The 24,499-nt window shown below is 37.3% G+C and overlaps 2 protein-coding genes across 4 annotated transcripts; one reads left to right on the top strand and one right to left on the bottom strand.

Moving 5' to 3' along the window:
• Nucleotides 1-1,008: 1,008 nt before the first annotated feature.
• Nucleotides 1,009-9,045, top strand: LOC141586928 (cellulose synthase A catalytic subunit 5 [UDP-forming]-like). The gene is made up of 14 exons (XM_074408335.1): nt 1,009-1,798; nt 2,282-2,480; nt 2,582-2,811; nt 2,907-3,003; nt 3,120-3,300; nt 4,409-4,675; nt 4,774-5,119; nt 5,223-5,360; nt 5,862-5,987; nt 6,104-6,316; nt 6,411-6,705; nt 7,022-7,218; nt 7,293-7,643; nt 8,034-9,045. The coding sequence occupies exons 1-14, from the start codon at nt 1,718-1,720 to the stop codon at nt 8,613-8,615; spliced, it is 3,303 nt and encodes a 1,100-aa protein (XP_074264436.1). The 5' UTR covers nt 1,009-1,717; the 3' UTR covers nt 8,616-9,045.
• An 846-nt stretch (nt 9,046-9,891) lies between these two features.
• Nucleotides 9,892-23,095, bottom strand: LOC141586929 (uncharacterized). Of its 3 annotated transcripts, XM_074408339.1 has the most exons (17): nt 22,643-23,069; nt 20,881-22,474; nt 20,345-20,562; nt 20,164-20,284; nt 19,672-19,863; nt 19,300-19,572; nt 18,707-18,898; nt 18,274-18,588; nt 17,523-17,846; nt 16,177-17,094; nt 15,809-16,042; nt 14,219-15,667; nt 12,528-13,907; nt 11,994-12,419; nt 10,957-11,184; nt 10,624-10,785; nt 9,892-10,394 (listed from the first exon to the last, which is right to left on the bottom strand). In XM_074408339.1, exons 1-17 carry the CDS (start codon nt 22,757-22,759, stop codon nt 10,177-10,179), a joined length of 8,361 nt encoding a protein of 2,786 aa, XP_074264440.1. In that variant the 5' UTR covers nt 22,760-23,069; the 3' UTR covers nt 9,892-10,176. The 3 variants fall into 3 exon arrangements, with proteins under 3 accessions (XP_074264440.1, XP_074264437.1, XP_074264438.1); XM_074408336.1 differs by having other exon boundaries at nt 20,164-20,562; nt 22,643-23,095; XM_074408337.1 differs by having other exon boundaries at nt 18,274-18,579; nt 20,164-20,562.
• Nucleotides 23,096-24,499: the final 1,404 nt, after the last annotated feature.

Here is a 24,499-nt window from a genome sequence, read left to right as displayed (position 1 = left end):
TATTTAATACATTTATTATTATTATTATTATTATTATTATTATTATTATTATATTTATTATTTTATTAATATATTTATTATTATTAATATTATTCATAACATATTTATTATTATTATTATATTAATAAGTTATTATTTAATATTTATTATTTTATTAATATACTCATTATTATTAATATTATTAATCACATATTTATTATTATTTATTATTATTATTATTATTATATTTAATATTATTATGTTAATAAGTTATTATATTAGACCTATTATTATATTATTATTATTATTATTATTTAGTTATTATTATTAATATATTATATTATTATTATTAATAATGTTATCATTTATATTACTAATATATTATTATTATTACTATATTTATTATTATATTAATATTTATTTTTTATATATCTTATTAGATTATATTAATATATTATTATTATTAATGGATAATATTATAATAATATTTATTATTATTATTGGTATTATTTTTATTATAATATTTATTATTATTATTATTATTATTAATATAATGTTTTTATTATTATTTCATTCGGTTGATTGATTCGATTGATTGATTCAATTCCATTAAGTTCAATTGATTCGGATAATTTCATCCAAAAGAAAAAAGTACCTTATTCTCTAACGTAAAAAATTACTCCGTACAAATTTAAAAATCACAAAATTTTATACTACCAGTAACCAATTTGTCTAGATCCAATGTCACAATCCATCAAATTGAAAATGGAAAAACCAAAAAAAATCCCACCCAATTGATGCATTTTTCCTATCTAGGTCAAATTAAGTGAGGAACTAAATCATTTTCCACATCACAACTTTACAAGTACAGTACACATAGATCTGTGATTTACTAGAATACAACTAGTATACTTCCTATATTTTATTCTCTCTAAAAAATAAAAATAAAAATGTAAATGCACATGGAAATAAATCACTTCTCTTCTCACTTCTCTCTTTATCTATCTGTCACTTTCCTTCTCCTCTCTTGTCCCTTCTGTCTTACGCGTTCAAGATTCAACCTTTCTTTTTATAAATAATAAAATCTTTTTTATTTTTATTTTTATTTCCTCATTTCTTCTTAAACCCTTACTTAATTCCCTCTAATCTTCATCTTTTTAATTACAAATCTTACTTTTTAATTCATACCCAGAAAAATTCAGCCAAAAGGGTATTCAAATATAATATCAAAATCATTTTTTTTTCTCATCTAAATTTCTGTAGTTTTACAGTGAAGTAAAGAATCACTGTTTGAAAGAGACCCACATCTTTGTTTTGTTCATTTAATTAATTTATTACTTAATTATTTTTTTTAATTTTTTTTAATAATCTGAGCCCACATTTTACTGATACTACTTGAGTATTATAATTGTGGGTTGTATTCCATTTATTTCATTTATATTTTGTGTTTTTTTGTGTTATATCTTCTCTCTACAAAAACACTAAACTTTCTCCCTCTTCTCTTTCACTACTTTTAAGTCATTAATGTTTGTGTTGTTCTTGTTCTTCTCAATGAATGATTGTGTGGAAGAAACTTAGAGAGAGAGTGTGGAGGAAGATAGTGTAGTTGTTATTATTATAAATATATTATAATTAATAAATTTATATAAATTTTTTAATTTAATTGTAATATTTGTTGATGAATAAATCTGGGTTGGTAGTATTGCATTGATCTTAATTCAATTTTTGAGGAATAAAAATGGCTACAAAAGGAAGGCTTGTAGCTGGTTCCCATAACAGAAATGAGTTTGTTCTTATCAATGCTGAAGATATTGGAAGAGTAAGTTTTTGTTTTTATTAATTTTTTGCTGAATTAATTGATTTTATTTGTTAATTTATGGGATCTGAGTAATTTACTCTAAATATGATGTTTTAGTGATTATTATTGAAATTATGAACTACCCTTTTGCTTAATTCAGTGATTTATATACTTAATTGGACTGTATTTGTGTTTTTATTACTTTAATTATTAAAAAGGTATGAGCTGAGATTAGTTCAAATGTTGATTAAGTTGTAATTTGTAGTTTGACTTGCATTTTGACTCACAGTCTGCTAATTTATAATAATTAGTTCCAGATTTGTTGAAAAATTCATAAAAAGTTGAGTTCTTTGTGACAATTCTGATGCTTTTTAATCTGATTTTCAGTTAAAACTTGCTTTTTTATCTTTGAATTGGGAAATTTAATCTTTGCTTTTCCTTGATTTGAGGTTGTCCAGATCTGTATGTATGTTCTAAAGTTAGTGTGAAATGAACTTGTGACAGGTGACATCTGTGAAAGAATTGAGTGGACAAAATTGTAAGATTTGTGGAGATGAGATAGAGGTTTGTGAAGATAATGGCGATCCATTTGTCGCTTGCAATGAGTGTGCCTTTCCTGTGTGTAGACCTTGCTATGAGTATGAAAGAAGAGAGGGCAATCAAGCTTGCCCTCAATGCAGAACTCGGTACAAACGTCTTAAAGGTAAGCGTAAATGGTTTTACTTTGCTGCATAGATGTGTTGATAAGATGATTGTTGGTTGAGGTGTTGGATGTGCTAAAATTATGGTGCATCTGCATTTTAGGAAGTCCGAGAGTTGAGGGTGATGATGATGAGGATGGGATCGATGATTTAGAAAATGAGCTCAAGTATGCAAGCAAGTTCAGGGACCCGAATGATCCACATCAGATTGCTGAGGCAATGCTTGCCGGTAGGCTTAATGCTGGCCGGGCACCTTCTAGCGCATCTGGTTTCACAACTCCAGCAGAATTGGATCTTGCAACAGAAATCCCTCTCCTGACCTATGGACATGAGGTATAATTGATCTTATATCTTTTTTTTCTTTATAATTTCGCTCTTGATTTATTGGGCTTTTTGTGACATTGCTGTGACTTGTGTTTCTGCTAAAGGATGCCGGGATTTCACCAGACAAACATGCTCTAGTCCCATCATTTATGAGTCGTGCGAATAAAGTCCATCCTGCACCGTATTCTGATTCGATGTCCTGTAAGCTCTTTTTAGATCTGTGAACCACTGTTTAGCCACTTTTTTCTGTTTTTATTTTCAAAATTTGTAGGTCATTGCTAATGTGAACAATTTCATTGCTATTATTCAATATTCAGTGCCACCTAGACCGATGGATCCCAAGAAAGACCTGGCTCTTTATGGATATGGCAGTGTTGCTTGGAAGGATAGGATGGAAGATTGGAGAAAAAGGCAGAATGAAAAATTGCAAATGATCAAGCATCAGGGGGAGAATGGTGGATATGATGGAGGAGAACCCGATGATCCTGATCTACCAAAGTAAGTTGTTTTGGCCGCCTTCCATTTGTTCAACTACATATTTTTCTTGTCAATAGTTTGTTTAGCTAGTTTTTTTGGTAAAAAAAAAGTGTCTTGTGATGCGGTGTTGCACCATTCATTGCCGCTACAATATATTATGGTATTGACTAAAAAGTCTCTTTCGTAGAGGTATTAAAGAAGCTCATTCCCCTACAATTGATTATGGTACATACTAAAAGTATCCTTTATATGGGTGTTTCAGGCTTTCTGCGTAGCAGTTTTAAGCTGTTGACGTTCATGGTTGATTTGATTGCCAGTTACTAATTGCTGGTTGCTGTTATAAAATTATGACAAAATTGACTGCTTTAGCTGGGAACAAATGACCATCATTTATTACGTATTCAAAGCACTTGTTAGTTGCTACATTTAGTATAAATTCGTAATTTGTAACTAGTTGTTGAAATGAAGCTGTCCATGAAAATGACTGAATTTTCTGGTTGTGGCTTATAAACAATAAATTTTGGCTAGGAGGCTTTTTCATTAAATCAAAGGAGTTTTATACAATTATCTCATCAAACATTTTGGACTAACAGTTATAATAAAGGTAATTGTGAGGTGATGATAGTAAATATATAATGGTTTAACTGAAGGCTGTAAGTGCTATAGTGTCTTTATGACTCCACTCACTTGTACCTTTTTAACTAAAAATGATATGCAAGTTAAACAAATAAGGAATGTGGAGGTTCAACAAGTCTGTGCTGTAGTTCATGTGACATTATTCTAATTTAGTGAAGAATCATCAAGGACAAACGAGTTTTTTATGCTACATGTATCATTGTGGTGGAATTACGGGTGATAATTGGAGTATGCTTGATCAGAATTCTGAAATGCCGGAACTGTAGAATGGGTGCACCTTCATGGACATGATTTGTTTCTGTGCTATCCTTCATGTTTGTGTGATGGACATAGAGAATGTATTGATCTAATCAATGAAAGGACCATTGTCATGATTATGGAATGATGGCTGATTGCTTTATACATGCATGGAGCCTACTACCTATTTGTTTTGCCTTTGTCTGTAAATTTCCACATGAATGTCCCATCTCACGTACTCTCTCTATTCTTGAAGGACGGATGAAGGAAGGCAACCACTCTCGAGGAAAGTACCGATTCCATCAAGCAAGATTAATCCCTACCGGATAGTTATTATTCTTCGTCTTGCAGTTCTGGGCTTCTTCTTTCAGTATCGTATTCTCCATCCAGTGAATGATGCATTTGTATTGTGGTTAATCTCAGTCATTTGTGAGATTTGGTTTGCTGTGTCTTGGGTTTTGGATCAATTTCCCAAATGGTGTCCTATTGAGCGGGAAACTTATCTTGACCGGCTTTCCTTAAGGTATGACGTCCTGCTCTTCTTCCATCTCAACTCTCATATAATCAGTTGTACACTTGTTTGTCTCAGTCTGGGCTAAACTCTGCCAAAATGTTGGCCAGGTATGAAAAAGAAGGCAAACAGTCAGAGCTAGCCCCAGTGGATGTATTTGTATCTACTGTTGATCCTTTGAAGGAGCCTCCACTTATTACTGCAAACACAGTCCTTTCTATTCTTGCTGTGGACTATCCTATCGACAAGGTCTCATGCTACGTCTCAGATGATGGAGCTGCCATGCTTACGTTTGAAGCCCTCTCTGAAACATCCGAGTTTGCAAGAAAGTGGGTTCCTTTCTGCAAGAAGTACCAAATTGAACCACGTGCACCTGAATGGTATTTCTCAATGAAGGTTGACTATCTGAAAGATAAAGTGCATCCTGCTTTTGTCAGAGAGCGTCGTGCCATGAAGGTTGGTAGCTATAGTGTTTCAACATTCTTTTCCCACTTTGGAATGTGAATTAGACTATTGACTTTGAGAAATCAGCATAATTGATTGATTGCTGAAATTTCAGAGAGATTATGAAGAATTTAAAATTCGGATAAATGGTTTGGTTGCCATGGCAACAAAAGTTCCAGAGGATGGCTGGACTATGCAGGATGGAACCCCATGGCCTGGAAACAATGTGAGGGATCACCCTGGAATGATTCAGGTAATTTATTTAACTTGTGTTTCTCTATTTCGACAAAAAATCACGCCATCCATTTCATTTTTATTGTTCGTATTTGACTTTGCTGCTCCGATGTGATAAAGTCTCCCAATATTTAATAATTACAACTTTCTTGTACATGACACTGAAAGTAATTGTCTTCACAAATCATGACTAAGATTACATTGCATATTTACGTTCTTGAATAAAAGAAACGCAGCCAGTTTAGTGAGCTATTGTACTTTATGATCCAGAACAAAATATAGCAAGTAATTAAAGCGTAATGGAGCTATGTGATTTCGTCAAAATCTTACCTATGTTGGAGAGGTTTGATTTGGCTTGTAGAAGGGAAAATGGATCCCTCCATTTCTCTCCTCATCCAAATCCCTCCACTCCAACTTTGCTAACCTTGGAAATTAATGTTAAATGTGCACAATAATTTTGGAATGGAGCCATGGTTTTGCTCCTTGTTGATAAACACATGATATATTTATTTTATAACAGGTGTTCCTTGGTCAAAATGGAGTGCGGGATTTGGATGGAAATGAGCTGCCTAAACTTGTTTATGTTTCTCGTGAGAAGAGACCAGGTTTTGAACATCACAAAAAGGCCGGTGCCATGAATTCATTGGCAAGTCTTTTTCTGGCTTCTTTTCTTGTCTTATCTCTTTCTATCTCTCTTTCTCTAGAACAACCAGGATTCGTCATTGTATTTATATAATCTGATCGTATTCTTGTGTAACTCAGATAAGAGTTTCAGCAGTTTTGTCAAATGCACCATACCTACTGAATGTGGATTGTGATCACTACATCAACAACAGTAAGGCTCTTCGTGAAGCCATGTGCTTCCTTATGGATCCTATCTCAGGAAAGAAGATTTGCTACGTTCAATTCCCTCAGAGATTCGATGGCATTGATAGGCATGATCGTTACTCTAACCGAAATGTCGTTTTCTTTGATGTATGCCCCTCTCTCTATCCCTCCAAATTTGTAGTTGCATAATCCACTCTAGAAAGCATAATAATATTTTTTGCCGTTTTGTTTTCCTGAATAGATCAACATGAAAGGTTTGGATGGTATTCAAGGACCCATTTATGTTGGGACAGGTTGTGTCTTCAGAAGGCAAGCCCTTTATGGACATGATGCCCCAAAACAAAAGAAAACTCCAGGCAAGACCTGTAACTGTTGGCCAAAATGGTGCTTCTTCTGTTGCTGTTTCGGATCTAGAAAGAAAAATCGGAAAGCAAAAACTAAGGATACCAAGCATAAGGACAGCAAAAAGAAGACTAAGAACTACGAAACATCGCCACAAATACATGCTCTTGAAAACATTGAGGAAGGAATTGAAGGTAAAGGGAGTTCTATCTTTCACTCATTTGAATTCATGCTCTCTCAGGGATGTATATCAATGACTTTATGCCAGAAAACGTATTGGAGATGAAATTGAAAACATAATCTGAAGGAGCAGAAAATTGAAATCATTTTCTGAAGGAATTTTTTTTATGTTATAGAGTAGCGGGAGCTAGTAGGTAGCAGGTTTCAAACCCAAATCATAAGTACCTCAAATGTGCATTATGTTAACGCAACTGAAAGGAGCTTTATCGTCCCATCTGATATTTGCACTTTTAACGCCTGCTGATCCTCTTCCCTTAACACTTGTTGCAGGAATTGAAAGTGAGAAGGCAGCTATTATTCCCCAAGTGAAACTCGAGAAGAAATATGGTCAGTCTCCGGTCGTTATAGCTTCAACGCTCATGGAGAATGGTGGAATGGCTGTAGGTGTAAATGAAGCGTCTCTTCTGAGGGAGGCCATTCATGTCATTAGCTGTGGTTACGAGGATAAAACTGATTGGGGAAAAGAGGTATTGTATACTTACAATTTGAATCTTCAATGAACTTCGACACACGAAAAAATATTAACCTGCGTTAAATTCAGGTTGGCTGGATCTATGGGTCAGTTACAGAGGACATATTGACTGGTTTCAAAATGCATTGTCATGGATGGAGATCTGTCTACTGCATGCCAAAAAGGCCTGCATTTAAAGGGTCTGCTCCCATTAATCTTTCAGATCGTCTTCACCAAGTTCTTCGATGGGCCTTGGGATCTGTTGAGATCTTATTAAGTAGGCATTGTCCAATATGGTATGGATATAACTCTGGTCTCAAACCACTGGAGCGGTTCTCTTATATCAACTCCGTTGTATACCCATTGACTTCAGTCCCGCTGCTTATCTATTGTACTCTACCCGCTGTTTGTCTGCTCACTGGGAAGTTTATTGTCCCCGAGGTAATTTCAGGCTATTGACATCAGTTAACTTGCAAAATAGTAATTATGTTACTCTGGCCTTTCATATTTTCGTGTACTTGTATCCTACACCCAACACTCAGACATGTGTATGCGACTTGGAAACTTTATTTCAAACCAAAAACACAAGCTTTTTTCATAGAATAGTGGAGTCACACACGCACGCACGCTTATCGGATCATGCATTTCTGTTTCTTCTTTTATCCAATGCACTGGATCCCTTGAAAGCAAGGAGAGAGAGTTCTGCATTTCCGTGTATAAAAAACATGCGACCTAAATGTTGCCAAAGTGCTTTATACAGTGCCCGTTCTCTTCTATTTCCAACTTTCCCATGCTTTTGAGTCTAATACTGATTTGCATTATCATTTACAGATTAGCAGCTATGCCAGTATCCTCTTCATGGCCCTCTTTATTTCTATTGCGGTGACAAGTGTTCTTGAAATGCGATGGGGACATGTACAAATAGATGATTGGTGGAGAAATGAACAGTTTTGGGTGATTGGAGGAGTATCATCTCATCTATTTGCCCTCTTCCAGGGTCTTCTAAAGGTTCTTGCTGGTGTTAACACCAACTTCACCGTCACATCCAAAGCAGCAGATGACGGTGAATTCTCAGACCTTTACTTATTCAAATGGACGACCCTCTTGATCCCGCCCATGACTTTGCTCGTCATAAACGTGATTGGAGTCATTGTCGGGGTCTCAGATGCTATCAATAACGGGTATGAATCATGGGGGCCCCTTTTTGGAAGACTTTTCTTCGCTTTGTGGGTGATTATGCATCTATACCCTTTCCTCAAGGGTATGATGGGAAAACAAAACGGGCTCCCAACCATCATCATTGTTTGGTCTATCTTACTTGCTTCGATCTTTTCTCTTCTCTGGGTGCGAGTCAATCCATTCACACCCAAAGGTGGAATTGTGCTCGAAGTTTGTGGGTTGGATTGTAATTAGTACAGAAAAAGAATTTTGATGGACATTGAAGAGTAATCCAACAAAGCTCGAATGTCAAGAACCTGAGATATACTCTCCTGTGGTAATGCAGGAAGAAATCACAGTTCGATTTGTATTATGTAGATAGAGAAAGAAGTCGTCGAAATGTTTTATTCATTTTTTTTTTTTTACATACGTTGGGTTATTTGATTGTCAAGTGAAGGGATTATTGAATTCAGTGTCTCTGTAATCCCTGAAAAACCATAAAAGAAAGTTGTTTTTTATGTCATCTATTCATAATTTAGGTGTCCCCTTTTTAGAAACAGGGGACTTGAGAATGTGTTCCCTTTTGTAGTTTTTTATGGTTTGTATTTTAAGGATTGGGTTTTTGGATCATAAACTGTACTTCTGAAACATACTTCTATAAATTTTATTTATAGTATTTATTTTCTACATGTATCAATAAAATGGGCGCCTGTTTAACAACTGATCTCGGTGCAAATGTTGATGCTTTTATGTCCTAAAGCAAATTCACTTCTTTCAGACTTGATTTCAGTTTAAATTCGGTCAGGTTTTGCAAGTTTTGTTCGGTTTAGTTCAATTTTAGTTCATTTTAACTCGGGTTCAGCTCAGCAAGTTTTAGTTTTAAAAACAGGGTCGTAAACTGTTGGTATTTTGTCATATCCCCAAGTACAAATACAAATAATGGAATTTGCTCATCTCCCTTCCCTTCCCTTGATCTAAATTCTAAATGGTTTCATTTGCAGTTGCTTTCCTGTCCTTGTAGGTCTTTTCCGCAGCTGCTGGATATTAAAGCCTCATGTAGCAACACTGTGCTTATCCAAGCTCAAACTTGAGGGTTTGTGTTACGGTCTATTGCATAGTATGGGACATGAGCCCCATATCAGTCATATGGGGGCTTCGGGTTTATATAGGAATGGGCTCTCCCACTCTGTAGGCTAGCTTTTGGGGATGGTTTTTCCTGTTACCTACATCATCTCTTGCTCTGCTCATTTCCAATTCTCTTCAAGTCACTTTTTGAGACCTTTTATTCACACTTGCACATCCTCATCCTCTTTTCTTCTCCGCTACCAGTACCACACTAAGCTTCACTCGCTGCAAATGCCTTGTCCTTCGAGCTCTAATCCTATTTTTCTTAATTGGATAGGATAGGAATTTAACAAAAGCAAGTAACAAATACCAGTCTAAAAGCTCTTGAGAGGAGCCTGAATTGAAGAGAGAGACATCGAATACATTAGTACAAAAGTTGGTACAAAAGTTAAATCAGAATCAAATATGAGTCTAAAAGCCTCCACACTGCGATACATTAGCAAAACAAATTTATGAACTCCTAGGTTCACTTCTGTCCACACTAACAATATTCATTACCCAAAGGATGCCGCGTTAGCAAGGTATGGGTTCAAATACACAACACACCAGCGAAATTTACACTAGCCAAAAGGGAAAAAATTGAGTTCAAACCCAACTATAATAACACCACTAGGCTATCAATATGCAACTGTTAAGTGACCCTGCAAATGTCATTTTTCTAAAATCTCAATAGCAAGCAGGATTTCAAAACCTACTTGCAAATCTTTTCCAATGCCTTCCTTTTCAGCATGGGTTTCGTAGCTGTTGCATTCACCATTTGCATCCTTTTAGGGGCTGCCATGTTCTCCTTCATATCAGTTGTGGGATGTTGAGGCTTTCTGGTAGTTCCATGAATCAAAACACTTCTGTTCCTTCTTTTGAGCATCATCTTGTCATCAGTTGCATCTAGTTCACTGCCTCTATGAGAATCTGTTCATAAGCCATGCACACATAATTACGTAAGTCATCAAAACTGCCGACTTCTTGTATTATGAAGACCTTTACGATCCAATTTTCGTCATGGGTTGTGTGTATGTCTAACATAGGTAAAGTTGCGTACATACAAACCCCCGTCCCTCCCGCGGGCAGAACTCTGAAGCAACGAGCATTGAGAGATTAGGCCTTAGGGTAATGTAGTGTTGTTGAAAGTTACAATTACCTAAACTTGTATTTTCTCCCTGCTTAATCTGCGGAAGGGGAGATTCCATTCCATCTCGGCCTTCCACACTAAGAGAGATTGATGAATTCTCCATTCCCTCCATTGCTAGAAGTTTATGTGCTGTGATAGCGGCATCCTCTGCTGTGAAATTTACATGAATACCTGTAAAGTCTTCATTTGTTAGCAGTTGTCTTATCCAGTTACTTCCAGGATACATAAGTAACACAGTTGAAATACTAAGAAATTCATTAACGATGAGAAGTTTTGCGGCTCTCAATTTCTGCCCCACCTTACTCAACCAGAATTTTAAGGTCAGTCGAATTCAGGATCTACCTTCATCTCCTTTGAGCTGTATGCAAGCTTCAGAGTTGAAGGACTTTTCATCACGAGTATCATCGTCAAAACCAGATGTTTCTTGAATGTCATGAGGCAAGCTATCTGAATTCTCAGGACACTTGGATGCCGACTGAGGGGTTGAGATTTCACAAGCATCATCCTGGAAAGGATCTCCGCGATAATCAACTTGCTCTTCAAGAACATTTTGCTGTGCCATCATGCTCCCTGCAGCATATAAGAAAAAATTACATTAATAAATAAAAACAACTGTAATTGTTACCTAATGACCCCATTCGTTATAGACAATAGAAAAAACTGTCTGAATGCTGAAGAAAAATGCGTCTCTAAACACATTAGCTTAGAGTGAAACAACGTTACGGTAGTTCATCAAAGGCTCGCCTGTTCCCAAATGCCCCATAGTGATAATTCTGAGCAAATTTACCCCTCTAAACAAAATGTCTTGACCACTTATTAGAGTTGGACACGACATGTTTCGTAAAATATTTAAACTAGCCACGCTCTCTGCACCCAAAAAAAGCGAGGAAATTTTAAATTGAACCAAGTACTTGCCTCCCTCGTCATTTTTCTTGGAACTGTTTTTTGCAAGTCCCTTTTACCCTTTTTTTTCCTCTTCTTGCAATTGTTTGACACCATTGAAATTATTTTGAGGATCTCTGTCAAGTGTAGGTGTGGTGTCTGATTTGACGAGTTGGACAACGAGTCATGGCTTACACACGACCCGTGGCTACATGAGGTGTTGAGTTAATATAGGTGTGACGAATTGCATCAGTTGACTGGCTATTAATAAAATAAAGAAGCGTTTTCACTTGAACGAATTCCATCAAATTTTAAACTCCATAGCCAAGGACTAGGAAGGCTTTGTTACATTGGAAATGAAAATTAGCCTATACTTATGCCTCATAAGCTTATATTGCTAGCCATTAAAGCTTGTAGACGTTCTACAGCAGATATACCATTTGCTATATGTGACAAGCAAAGACAGGAAAACAAAATTTGGCACTAAAGACCATTACCAGTAATGTAACTTCCAGCCTCAGCGCATAGCTTGCCTCCACTTCCATCTTCAAGAGCTGCAGTATCTTCCACTTGCTTACATCCTATTAGATGATTAGTATCTTCCGTTACACACAATGAATTACTGGACGGCAACGATTTAACTTCTGGATCGACTTCAAATAACTCGTCCATCTCACCAGTTTTCTTTTCACTGTCGCTAAGAGGACACAATCCCTCCTTAGCTACATTGTCATCCTCATTTATCTCAGTTACATCCACCACACAGTTGGCATGGATGTCCTTTCCACTAGAAAACTTGAGCTGGTTCTGACCAGTATTAACGTCATCCGTAGGATAAGACGCTTCTGAAGTTGTTTCATGATGCATCTGCATTGCAGAATTCCAAGCAACAAGTTCCTCTGCCTCAGACATTACAATGTTGCCTGTATCAAAATGCCACGTTAGAAAGATCACAGAAAAGAATATGCAAAAACAATAGGAACTAAGACTAAAAGAACGTCTTTGCGAAAATTGAATAAACAAACTCCTACCATCTTGTTCGGGTCTTGAATCACTTTCATGAGGAAGTTGATTGGAAAAAAGATCATCCAACTTGTGATTTGTTTCATCATGCGACAAGAATGGACTAGACTCTTCTGCCTGAAACATTTCGCTCATGTCCTTTTCCATTAACCCCATGATAAAACTGCTCAAATCAGCACTGCTACTATTGGAACAATGGTGGAATTGCAGCTCATCTGATTTCTTTTCCTGTGAAATGACATAATGTCCTCCATCATTGCCTTCTGTAACCCTCGAGGGCTTGTCAGACTCCAGGTCCCTCTCTTTGTCGAAGCTCATCAAATCATCCTCAAAAACTAAGTTGTTAGCGTCTTCGTTAGCACACTCGTTCGATTTCTTGTCCTGAGGAGATACATGATCTCCTTCTGCAACCTTCAAGGTCTTGTCAGACTCGAGATCCCTCTCTTTGTCGAAGTTCACAAAATCATCCTCAAAAACTAAGTCGTTAGCGGCTTCATTAGCAGACTCATTCGATTTATTGTCCTGAGAAGAAACATGATCTTCATCATTGCCATCGGTAACCCTTGAAATCTTGTCACACTCCAGGTCACTCTCTTTGTCTAAGTTCATCAAATCATCCTCAAAAACTACGCTGTTAGCGTTTTCATTAGCAGACTCATTCAATGTATTGTCTTGAGAAGAAACATGATGTTCTTCATCATTGCCTTCAGTAACCCTTGAAGTTTTGTCAGATTCCAGGTCCCTCTCATTGTCGAAGTTCATCAAATCATCTTCAAAAACTAAGTTGTTAGCGCCTTCACTAGCAGACTCATTCGATTTCTTGTTCTGAGAAAAAACATGATGTCCTTCATCGTTGCCTTCTATACCCCTCAAGGTCTTGTCAGACTCCAGGTCCGTCTCTTTGTCGATGTTCATCAAATCATCCTCAAAAACCAAGTTGTTAGCATCTTGATGAGAAGACTCATTCAATTTCTTGTCCTGTGAAGAAATATAATGTCCATCATCATTGCCTTCTATAACCCTCGGGGTCTTGTCAGAATCCATGTCTCTCTCGTTCTCTAAATTCATCAAATCATCCTTGAAAACTAAGCTGTTAGCTTCTTCACTAGGAGACTCGTTCAATTTCCCGTCCTTCAATAAAGCATAATGTCCATCATCGCATTCTGTAACACTCGCAATCTTGTCAGACTCCAGGTCTTTCTCTTTGTCGAAGTTCATCAAATCATCCTCGAAAACCAAGTTGTTAGCATCTTCATTAGGAGACTTCTGAATGAATTTCGAATAGTCCACCTTCTTAGTATTTCCGGAACAAGCTATATCTCCTATTGGCGACTCTTTGCAACACTCTTCACCTTTCTCCATTGAACCTGAAAACACTGTGGGCTCACCTACAAACCATTTACATGTAATGAGCTAAAGTCGACCACTCAAAACTATTAAACTTGAATATCAAAATCACAGCACTTAACAAAACTAAAAGAGACTGATATTTAAATTAGCATAAACATAGTTAGTTATAAAAGAGAAGAAAAGATGATGATCCGTGTCTCTAAATTGTTTATGTTGATCGAATTCTTATGTGAATACATGTAAGTGGGAAAAATATGGCTAAAGAGGAAAAATAATATGGAATATTTAAACCATTACGAGACATAAGGAACATAAATAAATAAATAAATAAAAAAATCAATTTCCGTACCAATTACTCTTGTTTTCAGGTACGACGAAGAGGTTTGGACAGATATATCAGACTCTGATTTACGCTTTTTGCTTCTGCCATCTGACACTCCATCCTGCAACCTTGAGCGTGTGACTGTTACGACTTCTTTGGCATCTTCCATTAATTTCCATAAAGTTGCAGGGGATAATTTAGGTGTTGATTCTCCCATAATACTGGGTGATTGAACCCTGCCTTTGACACTGGCTTCCCCACCCACGTCAAGTTTTTCGTCAGAGGTGAATTCAGTTGGCCATTGACCATCATCACATTCTTTGTAAATGATGTCAGATTTCCACCTTGAACTATCAACTTCCTTTTGCTCTGTAAGTCCAACATTCGAGCCTGCCATATTGTAGCCTATTTCATTTTCATTCTCAGGCGACTTGGCAAGGCCTACATTAATTTCAAAATTGTCATTTAATGTTCCTTGGACAATAATTGGCGGTGTAGACACATGTTCTTCCTCAACTTCAGTACATCTATCAGTCATTTGTATCAAGGAAGGACTTGAACCACCAAGATTTGTTAAGGTCAGAGAATTCATTTCTGATTCCTTTTCTCCATCACATTCCTCAGACAGCCTCATGCTATATTCCATATTTAATTGTAGAGTACTGGGCGAAATTTGAGTAGCCTCTTCAATATTTTCTTCTTTTAGAAGCTCCATAGATACAGAAGCAGCTAAAATAGCATTAGACTTCCCCGTGCAACAGGTTTTGGTTTCCGAATCTTCATTTAGAGACGGAACTGACTTTTGATTATTGTCCACATCCATGTCAGCTGTACTTGGACCTTCAATATCATTTGTCACTAGCTTTCTCAGTGAAGAATCAGCCTTGGACCCTTTTACTTGGCTAACAGAGTGTGTCTCCAAATCTTCATCATCCATATCCATCTCATCTCTACTTGGACCTTCAATATCATCTGCCACTTCCCCTCTCAATGAAGAATCAACCTTGAACATGATTACTTGGCTAACAGAGCGTGTCTCCTTCAAATCTTCTTCATCCTCATCCTCATCCGTTATCGACCCAAGGCCTTTGATTTCATTTGTGTTGAGTATATCAGCTTCAGAAAACAAGTGCCGCAAGCTATACTCAAAATCTTTGCTATTGTCAGCCAGTTCTAGCTGTTCAGAGGTCGAATTGTCATATTGTGCTTCAGATGATCTTAAAGATGCACAGGGCTGAGGACTTTGATATAAAGGCACTGCAGCGGCAGCAGCATTTGCCAGAGCCTGAACATACTGCGCTGCATTTTCATGTGCCTTCTTTACCCCACTCTCTCCACTGCTGTAATCCTCTACCTGCATTGTGTTATGCGTCACAGGTAACTGCTCCGAGCTGCTGGGAGAAAATGCAACGGCGTCTGAGAAACGTTCTGGTTTTTGCTCCACATAAAAGTTATCCCTCGTAGCTCCATAATGCTCTATAAATCAAAATTGAGAAAACATGACGTAAGTCAGATTATCAGATGATCTGCAGAATTCTTGCTGCAAAAGCTATTCTAGCCTCATTACAAAGACAAAGCTCTTAATTGAAAATGTTGATGAGACAGTCTGATATTTACCATCTATATTTGGCTGCATGCTTTCGGAACCGAAACTAGCTGCCGTGAAACCACTTGCTTCAGTGGTGTTGTTGAAATCATTTTCGAGAACGGAGGGCTGTGTATCTTTAACTTGTTCTGACGGTTCAAGAGTTGTCTTGTCAAATTCAACAAAGTGGTCTGTCTTGGAAACATTTGCAGAACACGAGAGCTTTCCTCCTGAGGTGTCATTGCAGCGTTCTTCTCTCCTCTCCACTGCGTCAGACAGATATGTAAGTTCCAAAACAAGAATTTTCTATATTATTTGAAGTTATTATCATTAAACAGCATATGGTAATTAAAAAATGCTTAGAAACTGAGAAGATTGAGGGTTCATGAATATAATAGACCTTCAGCAGCAGAAATTTCAGAGATTGTTTGATCAGCTTCCTTAAAAATACTATTAGATACTCCAGTCGATCCAGATACTTTCGATTGTTCTGTTAGCTGATCATCAAATTTGTCGCCAATAACAGCAGAAACTTCCAGCAGTTCAGATCCTATTGCATTGTCTTTGCATGGAGAAGACAACTCTTCAAACCCTTCGTCCACTGCTTGTTCATTTGTTTCATAATCATTAAGTTTAGTAAACCCATTACTTTCAAAATCCTTACTCCTCTTGATTATCTTAGTGTCACTTCGGGAACTGGATGGTTGTTCATCATGAACACAAATACTGTTACATACTCCAGTTGATCCAGAAGCTTTCGATTGTTCTGTTAGTTGAACACCTAATTTATTGACGATAATTTCAGAAGCCTCCAACAGTTCAGATCCAACTGCAATGTTCTTGCATGGAGTAGCCAATTCTTCAAACCCTTCGTCCTCTCTACTTTGTTCATTTATTTCATAATCATGAAGTTCAGGAACCCCATTACTTTCAAACTCCTCATTGTTCCTCATTTTGTTAGTGTCAGTTCGGGAACTGGATGGTTGTTCATGAACAGAAATACTCTTACATGCTCCTGTTGTTCCACAAACTTTTGATGGTTCTGTTAGTTGAACAGCTAAATTGTCGACAAAAATAGCAGAATCCTCCAACATTTCAGATCCCATTGAATTGTCCTTGCATGGAGAAGACAACTCTTCAAACTCTTCCTCTTCTTTCCTATGTTCATTTACTTCATTATCATGCTGTTCAGGAATCCCATTACTTTCAAAATCCTCACAGTTCCTCATTATGTTAGCGTCTTCATGAACACAAACAGATTGCCGGCTTCTTAGCAAGGTCGGTTGTATAGCACTGCTACATCTAGGCTCACTTGTACCTGTGTGCACAATGTAATGGGTCACAAGATTTGAAACGAGTCAGAAATTAAGGTTTAGGGGCACAAGACACGGTTTGACTTTTCAAGAACAATAAGTTTCTTGTGAGACCGTCTCATGATCATCTACCAACTTACACGGAAATTAAAACGATTACTTACAATGGTAAGATGATCAATAACGATATAAATAGGGTCACTAAGTAAAAAGATGTCGATGATAAAATGGTCACTAACAACATGAGACATGGTTAATAAATAAGAGGGTCACTGACAAATTTAAAAGTAACAGAATAATAGAAGTCCTAAGAGGCAATAATTTTTAGTTGAGTAACATGATAAAACTATGTTGAGACCGTCTCATATTCTTAACACGAGAAATCACGTTTCAAGGGAAACTGTGAAACAGGCAAGTTAAAAAGATCACTAACCTACACAGTTTTCTGCGGCTACTGAGCTGAAAGATGTGTCGTCAATAGTTCCTTTAACAGCATCGTGTGCAACAGATGCCTTTTCGTCCTCAAAACTACAATCAAATGCACCATTGAGTGGAAAAGGAATTTCCTGAACTTGGTTAGGTGCACCGTCAAAAACATTATGCATCCGAGTAGTAGAATGATAACTGCTGTGTCCCACATCCTGTGAATTTGTTTCTGTGTTTTTGCTGACCAATTGCATTGGATTATGTTGTGCCTCTCGAAGGTTTTCAACTTTCTGCTCCTTGAGAACTGAGCTTTTATTTTCATGAGTTTGTCCTGAATAAAAAATTGATTGTTTCACCATGACCCAACAAAACAACAACAACAACATCAGAGCCTTAATCCCAAAATGATTTGGGGTCGGCTGACATGAATCATCCTTTAGAACCGTCCCTGGGTGAACGCACACCTCAAAATGCGAATAGAAAGGGAAAAATGAAAAACAAAGGGAGAGCGAAAATGTAATGTAACACATTTTAATTTTTCTTCTGACATCCTGTTATCAATTTTATCTAGTTTCAGGCCGGTTCATTTTGAGCTTTGGCTACATTAAATTCCTATTCCTACCTTCAATTAGCAATTCTTAGTCCTGATGTATATTTGAGATAATTGTGGCAGTGTATAGGGAAATACAAGTATTCAAGGTTTCGTGTATCACAGATCAGAGATTCAAAAAAAGCAATCGGGCCATTAACCCTTTTACCTTCTGTGTTTGAATTCCTGTAATCTGAAGCATTGGCAGCTGGGGTGGAATCTCCTGCTACAATATCGTTGCCAGCTATACGATCAGTCTCAAGAGCATCAGGCTTCTCATTGACATCCTGGAAATCAGTCTCATCCTTCTTGCTTGGACTCGGTGATTTTTCAGGCCATTTTTCCTCATTGCTTGGACCATAAAATTCAGGTACCAGACTACTTTCAAGAGTCTCACTGGCCACCATGCCACTCTCTAGTTCATTTGATGACCTGGTAGTTTGTTCTTCGCCACTATGATTGGCTTCAATTGCATCTATGTACCCTGCACAAATTGACCAGAGTCAGGGTTCCAGAAATAGGTGTTATGGACTATAGGGATAAAACAGTACACAAATTGGTGAAAAGTGAAAAGTTTCACAGAAAAGGGGAAGGATACTAACCACATATCTGTGCTGTCATTGAGCAATGAGATGCATTTTTGTCCTCAGAATCATAGTCAGTTGCGACAACCAATTCAGGACAGTCTTGAGCCTTGTTGGCTTCATCATCATCCCTATTTTGCAACAAAGCTGTTGTACTATCATCATTGACTGGCATGTGAACATTTACGGCTTCAGTTGCCTGATATTGTTCTGAAAACAATGAACAAATCGTATGTCATAGAAAGCAAAGCAGTGAATAAACGCACCAAAATATACAGTTATTAGCCCATTTATTTTCATGAGTTTGCCCTGAAAATAGTATTGAAAGTTTCACCATGACACAACCAAAAAAGAAGCAACAAGTATTATTGTTTTCTTGACTACATTTTATCAATATATGTATGTGGTTGCAGTCCTATTCATTTCCAATCTTCAGTTAGCAAAATAACTGTGAGGTCAGTCACCAAAATTCTCAATCTCGATGTATATTTGAGATCATTGTGTCTATAGGGAAAAGTAAACTGCTTATGATGTCCAAATTTCAAGTATTCAAGATTTTTTGCATCACAGATCGCAGATTCAAAAAGAGTATTGGTCATTAATTCTTTTACCTTCTGTGTTTGGATTCCTGTCATCTGAAGCATTGCCAGCTGGGGTGGAATCTCCTGGTATAACATCAGGTTTCTCATTGACATCCTGGAAAGTAGTCTCATCCTTCTTGCTTGGAGTCGAAGATTTTTCAGGCCACTTTTCCTCATTGCTTGGACCATAAACTTCAAGTGCCAGGCTACTTTCAAGAGTCTCAGTGGCCACCATGCCACTCTCTAGCTCATTTGATGACCTGGTAGTTTGTTCTTCATCACTATGATTGGCTTCAATTGCATCTATGCACCGCACACAAATTGAGCAGAGTCAGGGTTCCAGAAATATACGCGAAATGGTGAAAGTGAAAAGTTTTCCCAGAAAACGGGAAGGATACTAACCGCATATCTGTGCTGTCATTGAGCAAGGAGATGCATTTTTGTCTTCAGAATCATAGTCAGTTGCGACAACCAATTCAGGGCAGTCTCGAGCCTTGTTGGCTTCATCATCATCCCTATTTTGCGACAAAGGTGTTGTGCTATCATCATTGACTGGCATTTGAACATTTACGGCTACAGTTGCCTGATATTCTTCTGAAAAGAATGAACAAATCGTTTGTCATAGAAAGCAAAGCAGTGAATAAATGCAGCAACATATGCAGGTTATTGGTCTCATAAGACATGTACTCTTTGCTACATCATTGTTCTTAAGAACCCAAGGCATAAACTACTACAAGTAGTACTCAATTGCAAAAACACTTGAGTTGGCTAAAATAACAGTCGGGGAGACAAGACGCTTGAATATACACAAGCACTGACTACTTGCGACAAGTACTGACTACTTGTAACAAGGATTATGATATCATTGAGAGGGAGTATATAATCCATCTTTACCATTTCCTTCCGGGCTTTTGCTGCCAATCTGAGCCACCATTTGGGAGTCATTCTCAATCATGTGATCTATACGCTCAACACGAAGCATCGTTTGATGATTCCACGAAATATCAACCGTGTTCTTCACTGCTCGTCTACCAGACCTCCTGATATAATCTAATCCTTCAACACTGCCACTCTTGTCATTCCTACGGCTTCTTTTAGCACTTTCCCTGGTTCCATCACCACCAATGCTATTTATTGGTATTTGAACATTAACTTCTTCAGTTGCTACAACCAAGCTAGGACACTCATGACCCATGTTGGCTTCATCATCCCCATTGTTTCGCAGCAAAGATGATGTAGTCTCATCATTTATTGGTAGTTGAACATTAATTTCTTCGGTTGCTTTATATTGTTCTGAAACAATAAACGAGATCATTTGTCACGAAAACCAAACCAGATGAAATGTAACATCACATGCAGTTATTAGTTCCACACAAAACATATTCTTTGCTAGTCATTGTTTTCTAGCACCATAAAACACTAGTATTACGACCCAGAAACCCTTCAGAGTTGGTAAGAGTAACATTCAGGGAAAACTACACTCAAGTGAAAATACACACACACTGTATGTTGCCTGTTTTAATGCTGATTATAATGATATCGAATTTACAAGTACATTACTATTTGCATCAAGTATGATCTCATCAAGAGGAAATATAAATACGTATTTACCAGTTACTTCCGGGTTCCTGCTTTCAAGCTGAGGCGGCATTAGAGAGTCATCCTCAATCATGTGATCCATACGCTCGTCATGATCCAAGGTTTGGTGAGCCACGGAAATATCAACCTTAGTCTTTGCTGCTCGCCTGCTAGACCTCCTGATATCACCTAGTTCTTCGACACTGCCATCCTTAACATCCTTTCGGCTCTTCTTGGCACTTCCCCTTGATCCATTACGATTCATGTTATTTCCTTCTCCTAACTTCTCCACTACCACGTCCCTACCTTCATTGATGTCATGCTGTTTTACCATCAATGTCTTTCTCCTGCCCCTCTTTATGCCCTTGTTCTCCAACGGCTCCAAAATCATCACAGGAGAATGCTCAGCAAGCCTCACCGATTTCCTTGGTTGACCTCTCTGTTTAAGGTTTTTCAACCCTGACACCTCAGCAACACAGTCATCATCTCTTCCCAAATTCACAGCCACAACATCCACATTTCTCAACTGCTTCCTCGTAACCCTTCCAATGTTACCTCCATGATTGACCATCTCATTTTGAGGTCTATCAGCTTCTTTGCTACCACCTTGTTCCGCTATTCCCTTACCCTTTGAACCCCTCTTTGCTTTCTTTTCTACACAAGGAGACAAAAGTGATGCTCCTCCAACACCATTCTCCTTCTCTATTCCACCTCGGGACCTCAAACTTCTCTTCGGGTTCCTTCCTTCAACAGCCTTGTTAACATTATCACCACCACAAGGAGACAACAGTGATACTATCTCTACATCGTCCTGCTTCATTTTACAGCGCCGGCTCCTCAAATTTAACTCCAGATTATCTTCTTTAGTTGGCAGTTTCTCCACATGATCAACAGTTTCAGGCTTGTTAACATTATCAGCACGACAAGGAGACAACAGCGATATCACCTCTACATCGTCCTGCTTCATTTTAGACCTCCGGCTTCTCAAATTCAACTCCAAATTAGCGTCTTTAGTTGGCGGTTTCTCCCCATCATCAACATTTTCAGATTCCAAATCCAAATCTTTTGCTTGCACTAGTGACCGTCTAGAACTCCTTCTCAAGTTCCTTCCTTTGACAACATTTTCCTCCTTTGACATCGTCTGTATACTCTCACGAGTCTCAAGTACCGCACCCCCTCTTCGAGACCTCAAACTCCGCCCCAAGTCCCCTCCTTTCACATCCAATTTCGTCACACCTTCATCGTTTCCAGTCACCAAACTGACATCTTCTGAAATCACCACAGACCTTCTCCTTAAATTCCTCCTTCCCACAGGCTCCACCACTGGACCGACATCATCAGAAACCACAGCCAATCTTTCAGATTCCTCCAAATTTACAGAAACTACAGTTGTGTCCTTATTCTGCCTTGAATTCACAAAAGCCCTTTTCTTTCTACCCAACAATCTGACTGCCCTAGGATCAGTTCTTTCAAATAAAAACGTCTGATTTTCGGGACTAAACCTAACCTTTTTCGCTTCTTTACTACCTACACCTACTTTCTCACACTCTACTACTTCCAAATCTTCACTCACATTCTTCAAACACGATCTCCCTCGCTTTGGCGCCGGCTTCTCAGGCATCTCCTCCTATGTAAAATCACATAAATTCAATCAATTATAGAAGACGGTTTAAATAAAAACACCAACAAGAAAATTCGGAATATTTTGGTTAAAAAATTGGATCTTTTTTCTTATTTAACCTCCATAACTATAAATCCCAATTAGGCGACGGAGTAAAAAGAAAAAAGAGGGTACCTTGAGAAGAAGGGAAGAAAGACGATCGGCCATTTCGACATTCTTCAAGTTAGCAGGAATCCCATGTTTCTTGCATAATTCTTGAAGCTTTTTCCGATTTAACCCATGAAAATCCATCGTTATGAAGATGAAAAACAAAACCCAGAAAAATTAAAAATCAGAAAGAAAGAGATGAAGTAATCATTTTGTGGAATTAATTGAATTGAATTGAAAATATTGAGAAGGGAGAAAAAAGAGAGTGAAGGGGTTTTGAAATAGTTTGAAAATGAGGAGAGGTGGTTCTCTCCCGCTAGTTTTGTAAAGATGGATCTGATGGTTGGGATTCGGTCGTTTCAAACAATAAAGGAGATTTGTGTTACTTTACTCACATGGCCTCATTTTGAATGCGCTTTCTTCATCTCCGCTCCTCGCTTCCTTTTTTTATGACTCCTCGCCTCCCCTACTCTCCTCCCTACCTAACTAGTTTTAAATTCGTAAAATTTATAGCTCTGTTTTGAAAAAAAAATTGATATTTGATACTTCTCATTTAACATTAGACGTTTGACTTATACTTCTACACGCTCATTTAATTATAAACACGATGTTAAGCATAGTTTGTTTAATACTCCCTCCACTACTTATTATATGACGTTCTACATTGTTTCACATAAATCAACACATGCATTTATTCTATTTTTTAATCTTTCTTTATTCACTTTGGTCATGTGTAATTGTGCAAACTTACCACTTGCCTATTCTTCCTATGGGTTTCATTGGTTGAATGAGAGATTCCATGTACACAAGCATTGGGAATTGTAGATATTGTTATAACAAAAGCCTAAAACGACAACTATTTAGTAAAAAAACAAAAATGCTAGGACGTCATCTAATAAATAATGGAGGGAGTATAACTCTGAATAAGGAAAAAAAAATACATTAACATAAATCAGTAATTACAATATAAAGACAGTATTACACTGTAAAATAGTCAATTTATATACAAATATATTCATTTTGCATTAATCTTAATTATTTTTTATATTTTGAGACCGTCTCATTTTGCACCTATGTGATAAAAGTATAAACCTCTATTAACGGAGTCACTTAAGCTTGCTCTCAAGCAGACATCCGAAATAAAAGAGATTTTATTATTATGATTGAATAATTAAGCGAGATATTTACATGGCCATATATACAAGAGTTTGTTAGACTTTACTGTAGTTTGCTAGCGGTATGTGTAGCACCCCGTGTTTTTAATAGCATATTTACATAATTAATCCCGATATTATAATTTTAGAAGACAAACTTGAAATTTCATTCAATACCCTTTTAGCCTTCGAACAATCATTATAAGTTGCGACTTTTCATTCGCACAATACTTTAATCCGTCTTCGTATTTTGGTCCCTAGTTGCTCATTCGAACTCCGATTAAGGCAAAACAAAAGCCTAATTTTATTATTTTTTCGAGCCCGACACAATGGTAATATTTTCATTTGCCATTAACAATTTTAAAATCTCAAACCTGCTCGGTTTGTGCAAAGAGTCTTCATAAAATCATGGTGTTTATAAATTAATTTCATGATGATCTTGCAAACAAATAAGGATTTGTTTTTACCTCCCCTATTTAAGAAGGGCAACAACTTGTGACTCTTTCTCCTACCCCAAGACATCCATTCTTATGAGGAGTCTAATCTTCCATCAGCTTTTGTTTCTTTCTTCATTCTTGTGCATGGATTAGACCTTTCACTCTTACACAAAACATGACCATTGTCCTTTGTGATGATTTCCAGTTGCATGCAAATGATCCGTGAACTTGAACACATGGAGTGAGTAGATTTACATCTTATTTAAAGCACCTAAGTTCACTTATTTCACACC

Source organism: Silene latifolia, chromosome 6 (assembly GCF_048544455.1).
Source record: "Silene latifolia isolate original U9 population chromosome 6, ASM4854445v1, whole genome shotgun sequence".
Taxonomy (NCBI): domain Eukaryota; kingdom Viridiplantae; phylum Streptophyta; class Magnoliopsida; order Caryophyllales; family Caryophyllaceae; genus Silene; species Silene latifolia.
The sequence above is the reverse complement of the archived record's forward strand: the minus strand, read 5'-3'. Positions and strand labels throughout refer to the sequence as shown.